Genomic DNA, 20135 nt, shown 5'->3' with positions numbered 1-20135 from the left:
TTTTAACGCTTCATGAAACGGAAGCTAGCCCGCCGCTGGAGTTTCTGCCCCGGGTCGTTTTTTTTTTTTTTTTTTTTTTTTTTTTTTTTTTTTTTTTGCGCTCGACGTCAAGCTAGCTAGCAGCTGTGGTGGGTTTGTTAAAAACAACAAACGCTGTGTCGTTGCTAAAGGTGCTGCTTACTATTTAAACACTCCCCTTTAACTTACTTTTACACCGACCCGTTGAAGTAGTTACCACAGCTTCACCATGACAACCAACTAGTTGGTGACAATTTATGACGTTTCTTTTTTTTTTTTTTCTGTTGCTGCTTAAAAAGTGACTTTGGGGAGAAAAAAAAAAACAATTTTGGATTTTGGCCCGTGCTTTAAAAATAAGTTTAAATAAATAACTAAATCAGCACCAACCGGCTGACCATGATGGAGGGAAACGTCCAGCAGCAGAAAGCCACTCCTGTAGCCCGGGAGCTGCAGAGGATATTCAGCAGCTACAACAAGCACTCCGTGCAGCTGAAGAAGAACCTGAAGGAGACCAACGTGTTCTTCAGAGAAATCAGGCAGAACTACAGCAACGCGTGCGCGGCCACCATAAGCTCGGACTCGGCTTCCCTGGAGGCAGGTAAGCCTGAAGCCCCCAAAGCAGCAGCAGCAGCATCATCTGTACACATGTAACCACTAACACAGCTGGGTGGATGTTTTTGCCACCTGAAATCACAGGAAACTAACCCCCTTGTTGGTGCAGAGGTGTTGCAGAAAGCAAAAAGCGCTGGTTATGGTGACGGAGGAAGATTAAACTTCCTCTTGGCTGCATGAGCAGACTAAATGCACTGATTGTGCTGAGTTTGTCACTGTGGTTGGTTGGGAAATTGAAGGTTTTTGCCTCTAGAGATGCACCGATCAGGTTTAGTTTTTTCTTTCTGGCTTTCTGATTTAAGTTTTTTATTTTTATTCTGAAGACAACGTGTAAAAGAGAAAAATGTTTCACTGCTTCTTCTATAGTGGCTAGGAGGATTGCTACTTATGCGTACAAGCCTGAAAGCATATCCCTTTTTATCTGATTTCTATTAACCTAACAATCATGCATCTGGGCACTTTCTGGTCATACCTCCTGTTTAGTGGTTGGAGCTGTTTATTTTTTTATAAATATTATGATTAGGAAATAAAAAAACTGGTCCAGTCCGATATTTGGCCAATTTATTGGTGCATCTATTAATTTTTCATCCTTTTAGTTCAGTGTACATTTAGTTCAAAGCGCCGTGTTGATCCCTTCACTGAGGCTGGTCGAGTTTCTAGTGCGGTTCTGGGTTTATATTAATATTATCTCCAAAACTCCAGATTCACCGGCGTGCTTTAGCTCTTCCAAAGCCAGCTTTGTGATGTTTTTCTGTCTTTTCTCGGGGTCACGTCCGCGTTGGAGCGACCGCATGGGTCCGAGTTTCATCCACTGAATGAAAACTGGCTACATAAGAGGAAAGGAAATCCGTTTGGATGTTCAGGAACAACCCAGGAAGCGCCGAGGCTCAAGTGTAGCATGAAGCGATGGCAGGAGGAGGTCAAAACAGTTTCCCCCCGCATTGAATGAACAATGTTAAGCCGAAGATTAGCCGTGATCCAAATATTAGGACCACAAAGCTGCTCACAGTGGAAGGAGAGAAATCCACGTTTTCATGTGCTGGATGAATCAAACACTGAAGTGGGTTTATGGTGTTCTGACGTTTTACTTTATAAAAGCAACTTTCCTGCTTCGATTTGCTGTTAAACTACCTGAGATCACGTCAAGATGATTTAAAACAAGCCTCCCCCTGACACTGGTCAAACCAGAACTAGATCCGCTTTTAGATGGTGAAGACTTACAGTTTGGATTTTCTTAAAGCTTTTTTTCCGTGTGTTCACATCTAGAACCTCTTAGCTCAGATCCTTGTTGTAATTACTAACAGGACAGTATTAGATTGTAACGAGGGCCTAATTGAATCATTGATTTGATTCAACTGAAAAAAGAAAATCGCAATAAACCATTTTTTTTTTTTTTTAGAGCTGTTTGTTTTATTTATTGCTTCAGGCCTGTATAACCTCTTTCCGGTCACGTGTCGTAGACGACAAGGGCGCAGGCATGATGGCGGCCGGCGACAGGTCATGGAGTCAGCAGGGCGAGCCACGCCAACAGGGATATATACCTAGAAATAAGTTAAAAAGTAAAGCGCGGGAACATTTCAAACTCAAACCGACTGGCGAGACGTACGCTGTGGCGCGATAATGTCAGGACCAAAATGTCCGAGATAATAGCACCAATAATAAATGTCACTTTTATCACATTTTAAAAATCACATTTCTTTATGTAACTAGTGTCCTTATGAAACATATTTTGAATTTTGTCTTTGTATACGTTGAATTGTTAAATGTGTTTCTTAACGACACCGTTTGTATTTATGGGGCTATAATCAAATCACAGCCACAGAGTTACATTAAAAACACAACAAGAAGCTGATAATGGCCTTTTATGATCACTTTTATTATCACAATAGTATCACCATATATCAGGATAAAATTTAAAGTCCATGTCGCCCACCCTATTCCTGATGTTGCAGAAATGTATTTAAAACCCGGCAATAGGTTGATCTTTTTCATGTTCTTTCAGTTTAAGAAAACTCTTCTCAACGATGCCTTTCACCGTTTGTTTTAAAATATTTTTTCCCTCCAGCAGAAATCCGAACCTATGACCTCTGCAGGTGTCTGTGCCGCGGTGCTCTTAATGTAACCCGATTAAAGTGTGAGCCTTTTTAGAGCAACGTTCTAGCTTTTTGACAGATCAGAAACTGTGTTTTAACAATAATTGGCTTTCTAAACAGCCTTTTAATGAATCTCATTCTCTGTGTAATGTGACTTTGACACCTCTGTATGATTATGTAAACGGCACAAACAAGGATGCCATGTGGGTATGAATTAAACAGCGCAGAGCCACTGGTTGCTCGGCTAAATTCATGAGCGGCAGAATCTCTGAAGCCGTTTCCCAGTGTTTTTTTCAAAATGCAGAGACGCCATTTGTATCAGGTAAACAAAGACCTCGCACTGACTGATCTCAGGCACAAAAACTGAGCTGATGACTTTCTGATCAGCCAGCCAATTATTGTTGGATCGGCTGTGATCAGGAGGCAAAGTAATTATATATAAATACAGAAAAACTAGTAACTCCCACCATTTTTGCTTATCAAACACATCGGCGTACAACATGCTGTTTGAATCACTGGTATGAGTTGACCGGGGGAAAAACAAGTCAGATAAAAGTTAAGGAATGGGCCTAATCTTGAAATCTATGGGATTCAAAACTCCCAGCTCCACCTAAGCGTTAGCTGCGCATTTGTGGTAAATTAAATTTTTTTAAATCTTGGAATATGGAACAAGGATTCGGCAGGTCAGGCATTACAGAAAGTCAGAGGTCGGTATCAGCCCAGAAAAGCCTGATTGGTGCATCTCTATCTCACATAACGCTGCACTCGTAGTCTAACATCAGGTCAGCGCCCCTCTTCACCTGCCATCTTTGTAAATATATGCGCCAAAAACGATCAGTTGTAGCTTAAACAGCGCGCACACAGGAAGGTCGACCCAGATTGACACCAGCTGCAAATCTACAGCTGTTTTATTTCTTTTAATAATATTCATATTGTCATTTGGGATGATATTGGTGACCGCATCTGTCCGTGAAAGACATCCATCTATCTGGAAAAAAAACTGTGTTTGCCTTGAGGCTTTTGATGTTTCTTAGCGGTTCCCTGTGGACAGTAAGCGTTATTCCTCTCCTTGGCTGCAGTCTTTAATGAATGTTATAGTGGAATGCCAGATTTAGGTTAAAGCAGATCTGGCTTCAGCCTCACATCCAGGGCAGGTAGCACGGAAAGCTGTTTTTTTTTTTTTTTTTTTTTTTATTGTTGTTGTTGTCCCGTATTTGTCGCATAACCGTTTGAGACTGTTACTCAGCACCCTGGAGGATTATCCCTGAAAGGTTGGGCGGAAAGCTGAATTGGTTCTTTTGTGCATGTTCCCCTCATCTTTGGGTGAGATCAGGAGTTAACCGCCGCCAGGAGTTATTAGAAACGAGACGTTGATGTCTTTTGCGATAAGCAGTCATCTATAGCATATTCTGAGAAAGTCACTGGGGTACGAAGGGCAGACTGTCCTTAAGTAGTTCATCTCTTCTTGGATTGCTGATGACCATTGTTTACATGATCCAGAGCTCGTGTTTAATTGGCTGAAATCCTTTCGCAGGTCAGATTAGCTGCATCTCTTTCCCGAGCCACGAGGAAGAGTTCCTGCGCAGCGCCGTGGGAGCCGCGCCGTACATCCTGGTGCTGGGCCAGGACTGCGCCGCCCGCTACCAGCTGCTCAACTGCCTGCTGGGGGAGAGGCTGCTGCCGCTGGGCGCCGAGGCCGGCGAGGCCTGCGCAGGCGGCCAAGGCGTCGTCTGCAAGAGGAGGAAGCTGTGTTTCACTCACGGCAGACAGACGCGGCTCAGCCTGGCGCTGCCCGGCCAGTACGAGCTGGTGCACCAGCTGGCGGCCAACCGTGGCCGCTGGGAGACGGTCCCCAGGGAGGACCTGGAAATCCACGAGGAGTGCGAGGACCCGGCCCACAGACTGGCAGAGCTGGAAATCACCCTGCATCACCCTCTGCTTCAGGTACGCCGCAGCCGTTCTGGCACCGCGTCGCCTCGGCGCCTCGCATAAAGCTAATTTTCTCAGTGAAAAAATGTCATCAGGAAGCGTCACAAAACATCAAGTGACAGTGGTTTCAGATATGCAGAATGGTAAACACTATTAAGATGCAGAATCTAACATTGGTTACACAAACAGTGATGTATGCATGGAAGGAGTGTTGCATAACTGCAGACCTACCAAAGACATGGACATCCACCTAAACTGACACTCTGGGCAAGGAGAGCATTAATCAGAGAAGCAGACAAGAGGCCAATGGTAACTGTGGAGGAGCTGTAAAGATCACAGCAATACTTATTGTTGAATGTTTTTTGGAAGAATCCTGTTATGGGCGTGTTTTTCCCTCATCAGCTTGAGGGACAGGAAAAATGGTCAGATTTGTGGGGAAGATGGAGCTAAAACAGCCTAAAACAGGTCAATCCTGAAAGAAAACCTGATGGAGGCTGGATGGCGTGAGCATGGGGCCGACGCCCACCTTCCAGCAGGACAATGTGCCTTAATCATTCAGCTAGAAAGCCAGTTGATTAGCTCAGATCAAAGCGTATTCGTGGGTGTGAATGGCCTAGTCAAAGTCCAGACCGAAACTCCTTTGTGATTGCTGGTAAGACTCCAAAACCGATGCTTCCAGATGCTAATTTGAGTAATACTCTTTAATTGTGCAAATTTGTTTAATCTTGTCTACGTTTCCCTTTATCTCTGCTTATCTGTTCAGTCTTTTATTCATTTAATCAGCTTAGAAAACATAAATCATGGCGAATTGATCATGACGACGTCTTCATGTTATACCGTTTACTTCTCTTTTGTGTTCAGTGTTTTTAGAAACAGTGTTCTTCCTCCAGATTAAAACAAATGGATAGGTTTTGCCCTTTGCTTTCTTCATCTGGGTTAAAGAAGCCGTTGCTCACGTGGCTCGGCTCTCAAACAGATTACGGATCTGAGCAGATTATTTCCTGGGTCGTTCACTCCCCCACCCCACTTTACCTGATTCATGCTGCTGTTCAGGAATGCACATTTTAGCCGCAGCTGTTCTCACTGTTTGAGCTCTTGTTGTAATAGACTTGTTGTTTTTTTTTTAGTGTAGGGAGAAACGTCGGACATGTCGCAGTCATGCAGCCATTTGATGCGGTATGACCTGAAAAATCCCAATATCCCCTGGGAGTGAAAAAAAAAAAAAGAAGCTGGGCCCGGTGGAAGGGCTGCAGTCACTCCTGTCATGTGGGACACATGGAAATCGGCGTCTAATCGCTTAGACCAAGACCCTTAACCAAAGATCGCACAACCCTAGAAACCAGGCTTAGTGCTGCCTCGGGGCGGCCCACCCGTCCCAGCCCCCCTTACGTAATGCCACCGGTCTGGTGTGGTTCACATGACTGGGCCCTGTTAAAAAAAAAAAAAAGATCTCAAGCTCTTTGCTGTGATCCTGTTGCCATGGATAAATCTGAAGTCTGGGACACCGACAAAGAGCAATTTAGATGTTTTTAAGCCTAGATCAAAATATAACTTTAGCACGATCTAACGCAAAAGGCTACCTCTAACTTCTTTGACCTAAATTTGACGCGTACTCTGCACACAAGCAGGACTTGGTCCCTCAGATTACACGTTTGAGATGTCCAGAAGGGATTGATCTGAGTCTTGATGTCGTCTTGTTGTAAATATTACCCGATTTTTCACGTCGCTACGAGTCCCCGGAAGACACATTTGAGTCGCACGTCGAACCAGAATGAAAGGAAAACATCTGTAAGCAAAAGAAAAGCAATTTTTTTTCACACCAGCGTTATGATTTTGGGTGACGGTTCAATCGATGGTCTAAGGACAAGCGTGATCTCGCTCTATGTATTTGTTCCTATTAACAAACACGGGCCTGTCACATGCTGAAGCAGCGTGCTGCCGAGCTTCATGTTCCTGCTAAATTGGTGAGGCAGAGCTGTGATTACACACGGGATAAATGAAGCCGCAGAATCTCCCTGCCGGCTGTGGTATTCACACGGTTCCGCTATAGTCGCAGCACCGCGCTTTAAAGGCCAACGCGGACGAGAACCGACCTGCTAATTAGCTGTCCTTCACCCAGGAGTTTAGGCTCGGCTCCCAGGGAGACGTAAATGTAGTTTTAACAAACACGCAGAGGGAGAACCTCCCGCCATGTTTTCTAAAAACACTTTGAGGTCTACTGTATGTTCAGTTTTGTCGGCTGCCAGAGGTCCACACATAATGCTCTACCTGTTAATAATTGGCTTCGATGTTAGCAGGTACACTCAAAATATCCTGATATAAAGTATCCTGATATAAAGTATCCTGAAATACTTAGCCTTTTTTAACGATGTTACCATATATGAAGGAATTGGTCTTAACGAAGTCAACTCGCAGTGAATCTGCGATCCTTTTAGGTCGGTCCTATTCGGCATGGTTTTGCTTCTGCCAGCCTTGATGGAAACGGCTGCCATCAAGCACTTGCATTAACCAGTAATGGTTGCGGTGGAGAGACTTTTTTAGCTCACTTTTTTTTTTTTTGTTCAGACTAGGGCTAGAGGATACAGAAAAGAAAATGTGGATAAAAGAAATCACATTGGATCGATAAAGATAATTATCAACGAATTTCACAAACATATATTTTAAGTACAGCCCTGGCCTTTTTATGCTGTTGCTTAATGATCTATTTTTAGATACAGAACACACAAACACTGAATTCAAACTTTCAACCCTTAATTCAACCAACTTTTTACCAAACCTGCAAGTATTTAAAGAATGAAAAAGAACGCTTGCTTCTCTGAACTCTTTGAAGGGGGTGGAGCTTGGTGATGGAGTGTTCCTGGGTCTGCGCTCTGATTGGTTGGGAGGATGTAATGACTGTAATATTAGCCTACTTGGCTAAAATGCATAATTAAGGAAAACTTTTATTCTATTGAACTTTTTCTGACCTTTTTTTCTATCATCGATATACGTCTATCGATCGATATATATTGCTATTAAATTATTGTTGGTTTCAGTTCAGCGGCATGGGAGTGGTTTCCAGCATAAAAGCAGCATAAATCCTGCTGCATAAATCCTGCCGCAGGTCAGGCCACATCATCCCGATCAGATTTTGATCATTTAATCAGTCTTGAGTGATTCAGAGGTGGAGTTGCTGGCATACTTTGGATCATTGTTTTGCTCCAAAACCCAAGAACCTTAAGGTCACAAGTCGATGGCCGGACCATCACCTCATCAGTTTGTTGTATAGAGCAGTATTATTGGGTCCAACAGTTACGGCGAGTCGTCCAGGGTCTGAGGTTTAGGAACCACCTGTCGACCAACACTGGGAGCTTGTTTAAAAAAAATAAAAGAAAAATTGTAATTTACAAATGGCCAGGAGGAGCTTTGAAGCCGCTTATAAAGAGAAACGTTTTCTGAAAGAAGTTTTTGATTCGCTATTTCCAGGAAGGTTCATTGCTGCTCCATGTTTTCGTCATTTGGGGATACGACCCAGAACCTTAGAAATGGCTTTGTCACCCTTTTCCACACTTATGGACGCCAGTAACTTTGTTTCTCATCCGTTTTTTAACTCTTTCGATCAGTTCAGTGCATGACGTGTAATCTTTGTTAGATCGTTTTCGCCTCCTTCATGTTGTTAGACGGGTTTTAGTTAAGGGATTTCTTGATTTTATACGTTAGGCAGTAATCAGACCTGGATTTGATTTGGGAAATTAAAACCAACTTTCCAGTAAATGTAGTTAATTGCAGTTGACGATGAAATAATAAGAGGCCCAGGTGGGATATATTTTGTATTCTTAAAAGGAGATCTTCATTAAAATGTTTTTTTTTTTTTTATATATATATACATAACTCTGATTTTCATTGCCTGATATGAAAAATTGTTGAACCTAAATGTGGGGAAAACAAAAACAGAATAAATCTGTAACTGTAGCATTTTTATGTATTAAAATTAGATACATTATTTTGTTAAAAGCACAATTTTGTAGTGTCCGAATGATGTTGCTTTATACTCAGTAACTGCTGTGGTATTGACAAAGCTGAGTGCACTGTTGAGGCAAGAAATGCAATTATGTCCCTATAGCACTTGGTTACTCTCAGATTAAAGCCTGGCTCTGACTTGAAATCAGCAGTCGGACATTATTTTGATGAGTTGTTATTGGAAACAGGGTTGCATGAAGAAAACAGTGTACAGACTTCAGCTCGCCATGAACAAATGTCTGCAGGCTATCTTTGTCCCAAAGAGACTGGCCAGACCGACTGGCCTCTTGTTTCTTGGAGACAGGACTGTCTGTCTCCTTTGTTATGCGGCTGGTCATTCCATCTCTCTCCTCCCTTTCACGCTTTCTCTTTCAGACCATCTGAGAGTCTACTTTTGCTAATCAGTGCTTACGAAAAATCTCTTTATTTGTGTCGTTGAGTTTTCTTCCTCCATCACAGACATTCCCATGACCACCGCAAATATGCGCTGCTATGTGTTCGTAAATATAAAGGAACACATCATATGAGCGGATGTGCATTTTTTATTTATTTATTTTTATATTGACTTGAGTGATAAATTAACACTCAAAGGATTTACATTTTCAGAGTCGATTTGCAGCTTTATGTAGAATACCATCAGACAAACCGATGGGCGCCATAATGTTAATCATTTAACTTTTTAAAGTTGATCAGAGTTTCTAGTAACTTGCATAAATCCACAACTCTAAGCCAATTCTTCAAAATAACAAAGAAGAAAACTTGTATTTCGAATGAGCTACATGTGTATTGATCTATATTAGTCATTAAATGGCTATGAAAAAAATATTCTTCAATTAAACTCTCCCATAGCTACAGTCAGATCATAGGTAAAATGTTTTAAACAACTGGTACTTTGACAAACAACGCTGGATGTGAGCCAAAGTTTATCTTAGTACCACGGAGAGTGAGGTGGATAAAGGGTTGTAAAAGCTTGAATATCGGCAGCATAAAACGACACTTAGTGACTTTTTTTGGTTATCCCTATCTGCATGCCACCCATTAGTATTGGTGCTGCCAGGAAAACCCCCTTTCTGTCCTCCCATGACAAACGTAAGCCTGTGCAGTTTGCTAAACTTTACTGGAACATGATCTGGAGCTATGTGTGAAATGAGCCTAATATCCCTTTCAAATCCTTCTTTCGTTCTGTCCTCTACACGTGCTTTATTTGCCTCACCATCACCCAACAGGACACGATGCAGAATAACGGGACTGAGATTGACAGATAGACCCACCAACACCGAATCCACAGTCCCAACAATATGAGCTCAAAGGTCTCACGGCCCGTGATCTCCATGGATCAGATCAGCATGTATGATGTGAAAGGAAAAAGTAACCCTTAAGTGGGATGTTGGTTCTCGTGTGTTTATGGCAGAACCATCATTTGAAAGAGGGTTAATAAGATTTAGCTTTTTAACAACAAACAGTCTAGATAGACCTGGTGTGAAACAAAGGATGAATATGTGAAAAAGAATCTCATCTATCTGTGATGCTGAGAGGCTGTTTCTCCTCCAAAGGCCCTGGGAACCCTGTTAGTGCATGGAATTGTGGACTCTGAAATATACCAAGATATTTGAAATGAAATCTGGTGACCCCCCCCAAACACACACACACACAAACACACACACACACACTTCTTTCTGCTCATTTCCTGTATGGTTAATTAGAACTAAGGCCACACTACTGCTACTAAATAAAAATAAACTATTTTAACATGTGTCAAGTGCTTGTTCTCTCAATACATTATGTTCATTGAGAGCCAACAAGCTCTCTCTATCACAGGTTACGTTTCATAGGTCAGTATGTATGGAGCTTGGTGAATGGAAAATTATTCATAAATTCTTGGTAAATGGGTCTTTACTTTTCCCTCTGTTGCAAGAGTTTAGAGTATCTAAATGCTTTTGTTATGTATCCTGAGCGTTGATATCTGCTGCTGTATCAATTTTAGAGCTGAAATACGATGGAGGCTGATTGAATAGAGTAGCACAGAATTGGAAAAATAAATGGTAAATCTGCGTAAACTTTTCGTGAGAAGGTAAACTGGGGACTTTTTTGTATATAAATTCACAATTGGAAATGTTACATTGGAATTATGACTGGAAATTAATGGTATTTTTTAAAAAAAAGTAACATATTCAAATATGTAGAAGTAAACATTTAATTTTGTCATTGCCAAACATTCATGTGATTATTCACATTAAACATTTATCCCATACAGCAGATATATTTACCCAGTAATATAACCAAAATTTACTCCACTTTATCTAGAGCAGTGGGTCAAATGTGCAGCTGTGATAGTGTTTATGTAGAGGGCGTGGCATCAAGACACCTATAGTAATTGGTGTGCTATATGCATGTAATTGAGGAATTGCATCGATATACTCAAGTGCATTTGCAGGAATATGGTTGTTTTACTCTAGTTGTTATATATGCATATAATATATACATATATCTGTTTATCCATACACGGATAAAGGTTTTGTTGACACTTTAGAGAGTCATGAAACTGTCCTGCAGAGTGTAACCAGATCCTTGGATACAATGCGGGCAGTCCAATAAAACTGATGAGGTGATAACAAGTTAAATAGATAAAGCAAACCAGTCTGAACAGCAGAAACATTTAGTTTTACTCACCATTATGTGCCAGGCCTTTAGTAGCAGCTGGAGAAGAGTGCTGCTCTTCTTCAAAAGCCTGTCTTAAAGTTGGGTTTAAAGGTGAATATTTTTAGGAACACCATTTTTTTTTTTTCAGAGCTGACTATGAAGCAGAATATTGCAATCGGTGACAATGTAAATACAGAGTGCTGTAGAAATGGGAGGTTGTCGCATATCAACCACAAGCTATAATGCATTTAATTGGGAGTTTCTTGCAAGACTATCCCAAAATGATGAATATTTGGGGACTGCAAGGAAAATTATAAACGGTTTTAACGCCTGATGGTGTTTATTTTCTGCCTATTTTTTTAATCTGGCACCCCTAAACAAAATCATGGCCATCCACCTAGATTTACAGCCAGGGGACATAGGGGCATTAATCAGAGAAACAGCCAACAGCACCACCACTTGTAAGTTTGGAGGAGCTGCAGAGACCTACAGCTCAGGTGGGAGAATCTGTTGACAACACAGGTATTTGTTTTGGACTCTGACCTCTTTGTGACAGTGTCATTAAATTGTTGAAAGAAAGCTGTAAGAAGCCTTCTCTGCAGTTTTCCACAAGCCACACAAAGGACATAGCAGATATGTTGAAGATGGTGCTAAAACCAGGAGAGACTTAAATAAACCCATCTTTCCCCCTTTTAATCTACATACAATATATTATGTGTGAAGAAAAATTATCAACGTGAACATACTATTTACATGGTGGTGACAGCGTCGTGCCGCAGAGATGCTTTTCTTCAACAGGAATAGGGACGCAGGTTCATTGGGAAGAAAACCTGTTAATGGTAGCAGAAGACTTGAGACTGTGACCGATATTCACCTTCCAGTTCAATAACAGCTCTAAACATACAGCCAGAGCTTTAAGAAAGGATTTAGAGCAGAGGTTTTCAACATGGGGGTCGCAACCCTTAGGGGGATCGCCAAGGTATTGCAGGGAGGTCGTGAGATTTAGTCCTGACCTCGGCCCACCTCTCAACCTCCAGGCTTTTAAACCCACTCTGTTATTTGTGACTACATGGAAAATAAGATAATGAGACATATAAGTAATAGAATGTTTGTTATTCACGTTTAGTCTATTTTTTTAAATAAATTATACATTATTAGCTAAAGTCACCGCTTTTAAATTTTTTTTTTTTTTCCCCAGAATGGCATCTTTATTGCATGTTTTTGCTTGAATTTAATACATGGTAAAGACGTACACTTTAGTTGCTTACCTGCAGTCTCCATGTGAAGGAAGGAGCAACATCTCTGGCACCCAGCAAGGGGAATATTCTGTTCTGGTCCAAACCCTGACTCGGGATGGCTGATTCTTGCTGTGTAATTTCTTCCTTTCCTAATTTCACGAGAGGTGCCAAAAAGTAAATATTATAATCTTTCAGCAACTTTCCCATCATGTTTGCCTCCTGTTAAGCTCGTGCATATTGGTAGGAATTCCCTACTGGCATCACAAAGAACTCAGTGTTCACCTTTTTCACTCCAAACAAATGATTTTCCAGATGCTGTGTTACTCGCACATATCTTTTCTTGAAATCCATGAACTCACCCCACATTACTGACATGGAATGGGGTCCTTACACAGGCCCCCGGATTGGAAAAGGTTCAAGACATTACACCTGGTTTAGAATAAAGCAGAAGGGTCCAATGTGTGGTGACTCTTAAAAGTTGATGTTTGAAATACATATTACTGTGTTTGTTTTAATTTCTCTTTAGGAAACAAAGGTCATGGTGGTCCCCTGTCCAAGTGTCCAGCCCATAGAAGAGGCTCTGGAGGACTGCACTCGCAATGTAATACCGGTCATACTCTACGCCATCAACCAGGACTCACTCAGCTCGGAGCAGGTGGCCGAGCTCCGGAAGGTCAAAGAGATGCTCTCGTTTCCCATTTGTTTTGTCCGCATCCCTGCCACCACAGCTGCAGGCTCCCCAGAATCCAGCTGCCGGGCAGAGAAGGAGAGGGAGAAAAGCGGCCTGCACAAGCAGCTGCTCTCACTCGGCTTCTTGAACACTCAGACTGGACACTGTTCCTGTGGAGCACCGTCACAGATTTCCCTTCCAGGGGCTAAACCCCAGAGCATGTTGGGCGAAACTTGGGAAAAACTCCATCGGCTACTGGTGCCATTTGCCCGGCAAGTTCTCCAGAACCAACAAGTAGAAGCTGCCAACCTGCTTAATGGGATTCACTGTCGATGCCTCGACCTTTTCATCAACCAGGTCAGAACATGACGCATCCTGTTTGCTGTACTTGCTTTCGTCAATGTATGGCCTATTTGCCGTCGGTGTATTTTGACCCCCTGTAATCCCGTAACGCAAACACCAAAAGACCTTTGATATCTTTCCCATTGAAGGCCTTTGACATGCAGAGGGACCTCCAGATCACCCCCCGCAGGCTGGAGTACACTCGTGAGAAAGAGGGTGAACTCTTCAACTCCCTGATGGCCATTGCAAACCGAAAACAGGAAGAGATGAAGGAGATGATCGTGGAGACCCTCAGCAGCATGAAGGAGCAGTTACTAGACGATGCCGCCAACCTAGAGTTTACAGGTTAGTGACTATGCTCTGGATAAATGCTGCAAGGTAAACATTGAATTTTATGGGTTTTTAAAAGTTTTATTTTAACTTCCTTGGTATTGAGTTGCATAAATAATACTGGATATACCCTGAGTAATCTCTAAACATAGCTTGTCGGATGCTGACCTAATAAATAGGCTATAAGTTATATTACGTTTTACAACACTCAGACATCTATCTGTAATGACTTGTCCCCATTGAGAAGTGCTGTAACCTTTTGTAAGTGTCAGTCATCCTGTTTACTTTTGTTTGGGTTTCCCATCATATGGGCAGAAGCTGTAACTATGAAAAGCAGCTGTAGTTATGAGAGAAAGCCTATTTGTTTTAGAAGACTGACCAGGATTAGTTATTGCAAGTAGGGCTGGCTATCGATTCAAATTTGATGAATCGATTAGATTCCTATTCTCAAGATTTGGTAAACGATACTTTTCGATTCAATCCGATCTCACATTGGATTGTTGGTATTAAAAACATTTTTTAGCTGTTACCTGAATTTCATGTCTGTGTAGTTATTCAACATATTGATACTAGAATCATAATAACATTCAGCAACAAATTAATAAAGTAATGATGGTTAATGGTGGCTTTAAGGACCAAACCCTCTGCTTGAATGTTGAGACAATTGTTTTCACAAACATGCTGTGGAGCAGAATACCCAAACAGATCCAGGGTGGAAAACAGAGAGATCAGAGATATCTACAGCTGCTATTTCTATTCAATTTAATTCAAAAATACTTTATTAAATCAAAAGGGAAAATAAATTAGCATGATTTAAAAATATGACATTAAAAATTCACCTCCCAGACTGGAGTGTGAACTCTCCTGTGATGCATCTTACATCCATGCTTCTGACCGCTAGGTGGAGCTTTGTTTAGTTTTTGTCCTGCTGAGGTCTCAGAGCAGAAGAAGAACTAATAGACTAACACGGTTGTTAAGCTAAAGTCGGTTCTCTGTGTGCTTTACTCATAAAAATACAATATTACAGCTCGAACATGCGTGTTGTGACCTACGCGGACTCCCACAGACCTTTTACCTTCGTAGTCAAGCGTACCTGTTGTCTACATTTCTTGTGACAAATTCCTACAATTCCCACACCTTTTCCCAGCGGGACGAAGCGGGGAAGAGATGGTAAAATGTTTGATTATCTTAGCAAGTTGACCTTGTTGAGCCCTTTCTTTTCCATAGGCTCCCACCGCACATCTGTCAGTGCGAACAGAGAGGGACTCAGATGCTGCGCGTCCTTGCGCTCGGTGTCATATGAAACATGTGAAACAGTTCAATGAGAAGACATCTTGCTGGCGAGCAGTTTATAGTGTGACACTGAATACGCGGTCATAAAAGATTGAGCTCTGCGCAAACCTGTCAGCATGCCACCAATTACTTTCATTTGCACATAGGTTTAGGTAGGTTTGGAAAGCGTTTTAAACTTAAAAATAAAATAGTCATTTCAGAAGGCTGTTTTGTTTTTACTCAAGTTATCTTTGATAACACTTATTTAATGATCTACACTGAAGTGTGATTAAAACTAGACGCTAATATTGAACAACAGCTCAGACACTGAATAATAATTTTTTTAACATAAATGAGTGCTCCGATTTGCCTTAGAAAGAAACAAAGGAATGCGACGTAAAAAGAACAGCAAAACGCAGTAAATGCCTGAAGCGTGAGTTGTCTCTAGTGTTGTTTAAACCTGTCTGTTTTCCTGTGAACTACTTTAGCTGTTTAGTTAGAAATTTGCTCTGCGTTGATTCTCATAGTTTCACTGTTAATTACTGATAAAAAAGAACAAATGTCTCCTATTTTGCTCTTTCAGAAACAGACTTTCTCTTTATTTGTCTCTATAGGTAGACCATCCTTCAGACTTATTGTGGCCGTTTTATAGATTATCCATCTTCTCATGTATTTGTGAAACTGATTCATAATTTGTTTGAGAGAAAATCAAAAATAAGCAGCTCAGGGTTCTCCAGAGATCAAAAGTTTGTAGTTATGAGCCTAAAAGGCTTAAAATCCATTTTTATAGAGTTAAGACTCTGTTTTGATCTAAAGGGGCAGAAATGGCAGGATTTTGCAATTTGTCCCAAAAATTTGGCTGAAGTGTTAAGTAGCTGAAAAAAAAAAAGCACATTGGTGTTGGGTGTTCCCAGCAATCCCTCTGGGAATGTTCTAGAAACAGTGTTACTGTTCAGTGTGGGTACTTTCTATAAAGTGGAGCCCCATTTATGTTTTACCTTATTTTCATCTGTTTGCTCATCTTATTATCGGCATTATGTTATAGAGCTACCCTTAAACATGGTAAACGAGAATCTTACTATGACAGGAAATCATTGAATGTGTTTTCTTTCTGCATTTTTCTTATACCTTTGAGGTTTTCATACTGTGGGGATTTTTTTTTTCTTTTTTCCATGATTAAATTTGCTTATATTATTATCTTGTCCTAGTTAACACAGCCTTTTTCTTAATTCAATTTTAATCACTTGGGATCGTGTTTATCACCCAGCCCTAATTCCTCATTTCCATTTAATATCTAAGGAGCCAGAGTTTCTTTTAATCTTTTATATTTTCTTCAGACTTTGGCTCTTTTTTTCATTCTTTTTTTAGTGGATCTCTGGCCATTTTCCTCTGAGTGCTTCAGGTGGAAATATTAATCCCCAGACCTATCAGACGTAACAAGGCTCATGGACTGCAGGGATCGACTGTTGTTTTCTACACACTACTTGGCAAAGAAACAGTTTTAAATAGGATCTTAGCTTGCTTCCTTACATGTAGCTTGCTGCAAAGACTATATTTGCTCCGATTACTTAAGTTAAATCTATTAAGAAAATACCAAATATAGTTTGACAGAATTATTAACATAATTTTAGCTCCAACAAGTGAAGCTATTTGCTAAAAACTTGGCGTACTGTAAAAGATAAACTGAGCGACGCTGTGTCTCTTAAAAATAGGTTTTTCAAACTCTTACTGATTATTAGCATATTTCTATTATTATGAATTCATTAAGCTGGTATGTATTTTTCAGTTTTATTTTGATTTGGAATCAAAATTTATGTTTTTTTTTTTTCCAAAGTCACTACATTAAATATTTATGGTGGTATTACTTTAATATTTCAGGCCTGTCATTTAACCTAAAATTTCTGTGTCCAAAAAGGTTAGAAAATCTCAGGCTTTGCCCTTATTTGTTTCACGACTGGATGTCTAACCTTTTTATCAGATTGTTTTGTTTTTAATAAACTAAAAAATGCATCAAATCGATCCTGTTGAATGATGCATTTTTGGAAGATGCTTGACAGAGTTCCTAGTTTAATGCCTTAATGATATTTGACCTACTTATCACTGATGAGTTGAAGTGTCCGCTTCATCTCCCCGACGAATTGATGCATCTCTGATTTATAGGATATGTATTTAATCTGACGCAGGCCAGAATCCTCCAGGTATTACAGATTTGACCTGATCTCAGTTCATGAGGAGGCCAAAAAGAGTGACAGTCCCTTCATCAGGCTGCAGAATTAGAAGTCGGCTTCACCACTGTTGTTTTCATGATTTGTCAGGAAAAAGTATAATAAAACCCAACGAGGGAAGGTTTGTGTGCTTAAATGTTCATAAGGCCATGGTGGAAAGAAATCTGGAAAACGGAGCGTGAAAAAGATTTGAATATTCAAACGCAAGATTTGTAGGAACCCGTCTACTGATTGGAATAAAGACGACCTATGAAGATGTTTGAAGGTTTATTGGTAATTTGAGGCAAGCGTTTGTTGAAGAGACCTGAATTATAGCTGCCTGCCATTCAGAAGGACCCTGATATGAACCCTGGCCTCCACACTACAGAGTACCTCATCCTCAGGCATATAAGAGTGGGCGTATTATGGAGAGCAAAGCCAGTGCATTGAATGGTTAAACTGGTTGATGTAAGAAGTACCGTTTGTGTGTAAATGGCAATGAAAAGTCCTTCAATTCATGCGCAATGCCATAAAAGCAGAATAACAATGCCTTGTAGTCATCTTAATTTAATCTGTTTTCTATTTAAGATCCACTGTAAAGAAACTCAGCTGTGGGGACTGCTGCACAAGTACATGTTCAATGAACAGCTCATGACATCTATGATATTTGTTTGTGCTAATAGGACGCACACGCAGCATATTATCTTACAGACTTCTCTTTTATCTACAGACATCATTGTGACCACCAATGGAGAACCTGTTACGTCAAAGGAAATAAAATCCTGCATCCACCTGATCCAGGAGCTGATAGTGCTGCGTTTGAATCAGGCGGTGGCGAATAAGCTGATCAACTCCGTGGACTATCTGAGGGAGAGCTTTGTGGGAACCCTGGAGCGGTGCCTCAGCAGTCTGGAGAAGTCCAGCTTTGAGTCCTCTGTGCACAACATCACTTCTAATCATCTAAAACAGGTGGAGAGGAGTTTAAAACAAAACAAAAAGTGTGACTTATTTTGTCTCCATGCTGAGAAGTGAGAATATTGTTTTAGTTTGCTGGGTGTTGGAGGTAGAGGAACTTAACTATTACTATTACTTATTAACTGCAGGGTCAGCAGGATCAGATCTGCAGAAGGAAACAGTAGAGCTGCCACCAATTATTCAATTAGAGTTATTTTCAGAGCAAAATCTGTTGCTTTGACTTTGTATTTCATATAGCTTCATGCTGTTCTGTAAACCATTTTTTTTTATTTCAAGTGTGGTCACATGACTAACGGGGGATGTTTATTGCATGATAGATAGGGGAGCATGAGTGGAAAACCTGAGGGAAAAGACCAGAAAGGTTAATGAATTTGTTACAGAGCAGTAAACCGGGTCAGCTTAGCATAACGGCGCGGCGTCAGCGATGACTTCACGGATATATTCGAGACTTCAACAAGTTTCAGCTTTGACCTGAGCACAGCCCTAGCTGCACTGGGCTGCTCACACCTCTGAGAGGTCTTAGCTGCAAACCCGTTGTCGCACGGAGCAGCGAGGCATGTGAAAGGAGTTCAGGTAGCAGCAGATCTGGAGCCATCTGTTGAAGAAAGCAGGCGTTTATCGTATTACTCGATTAATCAAAGGAAAATTTGACAGATTACTCAATTACTAAAATATCGGATTCCCTATGGGAGAGCGTAAATCAAATTTACTTGATCTGCAAGCAGCTGCCTGCAGAAGTCACTTCATTCATAAACAGAGTCCACCCGTGTGTAACTTAACCTCAGTATGAGCACAGCTGGCAAACTGAATGAAGAAACTGCATCATGAAGACTGAAAACCACAGCAGGTCAGAGATAAAGCTGCAGAGATATTTAAAGCCGGTTTGGGTTAGAAAATGATTACACAGGTTTTAAAAAGGAAAGCAATAATCAGAGAAACGGGTCTAAGGCAAGTGGGAGAATCTGCTCAACTATTAGTTGTGCGTTTAACCAATCTGGCCTTTATAGAGTAGTGGCAAACAGAAAGGAATTGTTAAAAGAAAATCAAAAGAAAGGCTTTTTGGAGTTTGCCACAAGTAGGAGACTCATTAAACATGTGGAAGAAGGTGATCTGGTCTGATGAGACTAAAATTCAGCTTTTCTCTCTACATGCAAGACTAAAACTACTCATCTCCCTGAGTAGACCATCCTCACCATGGTGCTGGCAGAATCGGGCTGCTTGGATGGTTTCTTTCCAAAGAAGGAGGGATACTGGTCAGGGTTGATGGGAAGAAAGTTCTGGAAGAGGACCCGTTTGAGGCTGAGGTCACGGTTCACCTTCCAGCTGGACAATGACTGCAAACATGCAGCCAGAGCTACAGCTGTAAGGTTTAGATCACAGCGTGTCCATGTGATACATTGGCCCAGTCAAAGTCCAGACCTGAATCCATAACTCAAGCTATTTTGAAAAGAAGATGAGGAAGACTTTTAGTTTCTAGATGTGCAAAGCTTGTAGAGACACGGACCCTTAGAAAGCTGGCAGCTGTAAGATCAGCGAGAGGTGGTTCTACAAAGTGATGACTCCACGGCAGGACTCAATGGACGCCACACTTCAAAGCTTTTATTTCTGAAAAACAGTAAAGACCTTAAATCATTTCCTTCCACTTTACATGTGTGCACAGCTTAGTGTTGGTCTACAGAATAAAATCTGCAGTTTTATATTGCAGGTTGTGCTAATAACATGACAAAAACTTTGAATATTCATAACTTTTCCCCGGTGCCAAGTGTAAAAAATGTGGACTGTTAGATGCAATGTATGTTTAGGTGTGGATTTA

The 20135-nt window shown here is 41.0% G+C and overlaps 1 protein-coding gene across 1 annotated transcript in view; it reads left to right on the top strand.

The window, feature by feature from the left end:
• The first annotated feature begins 414 nt into the window (after positions 1–414).
• Positions 415–20135, top strand: part of dstyk (dual serine/threonine and tyrosine protein kinase) — a 32942-nt gene continuing 13221 nt past the window's right edge. The window contains exons 1-5 of the mRNA XM_021317092.2: positions 415–616; positions 4258–4667; positions 13056–13556; positions 13691–13886; positions 18078–18316. Of these exons, the coding sequence (XP_021172767.2) occupies positions 415–616; positions 4258–4667; positions 13056–13556; positions 13691–13886; positions 18078–18316 (1548 nt within the window). The remainder of the gene's footprint in view (positions 617–4257; positions 4668–13055; positions 13557–13690; positions 13887–18077; positions 18317–20135) is intronic.

This window comes from Fundulus heteroclitus, chromosome 20, assembly GCF_011125445.2.
Source record: "Fundulus heteroclitus isolate FHET01 chromosome 20, MU-UCD_Fhet_4.1, whole genome shotgun sequence".
In the NCBI taxonomy this organism is placed as follows: domain Eukaryota; kingdom Metazoa; phylum Chordata; class Actinopteri; order Cyprinodontiformes; family Fundulidae; genus Fundulus; species Fundulus heteroclitus.
This window is presented reverse-complemented; position numbering and strand designations above follow the sequence as displayed.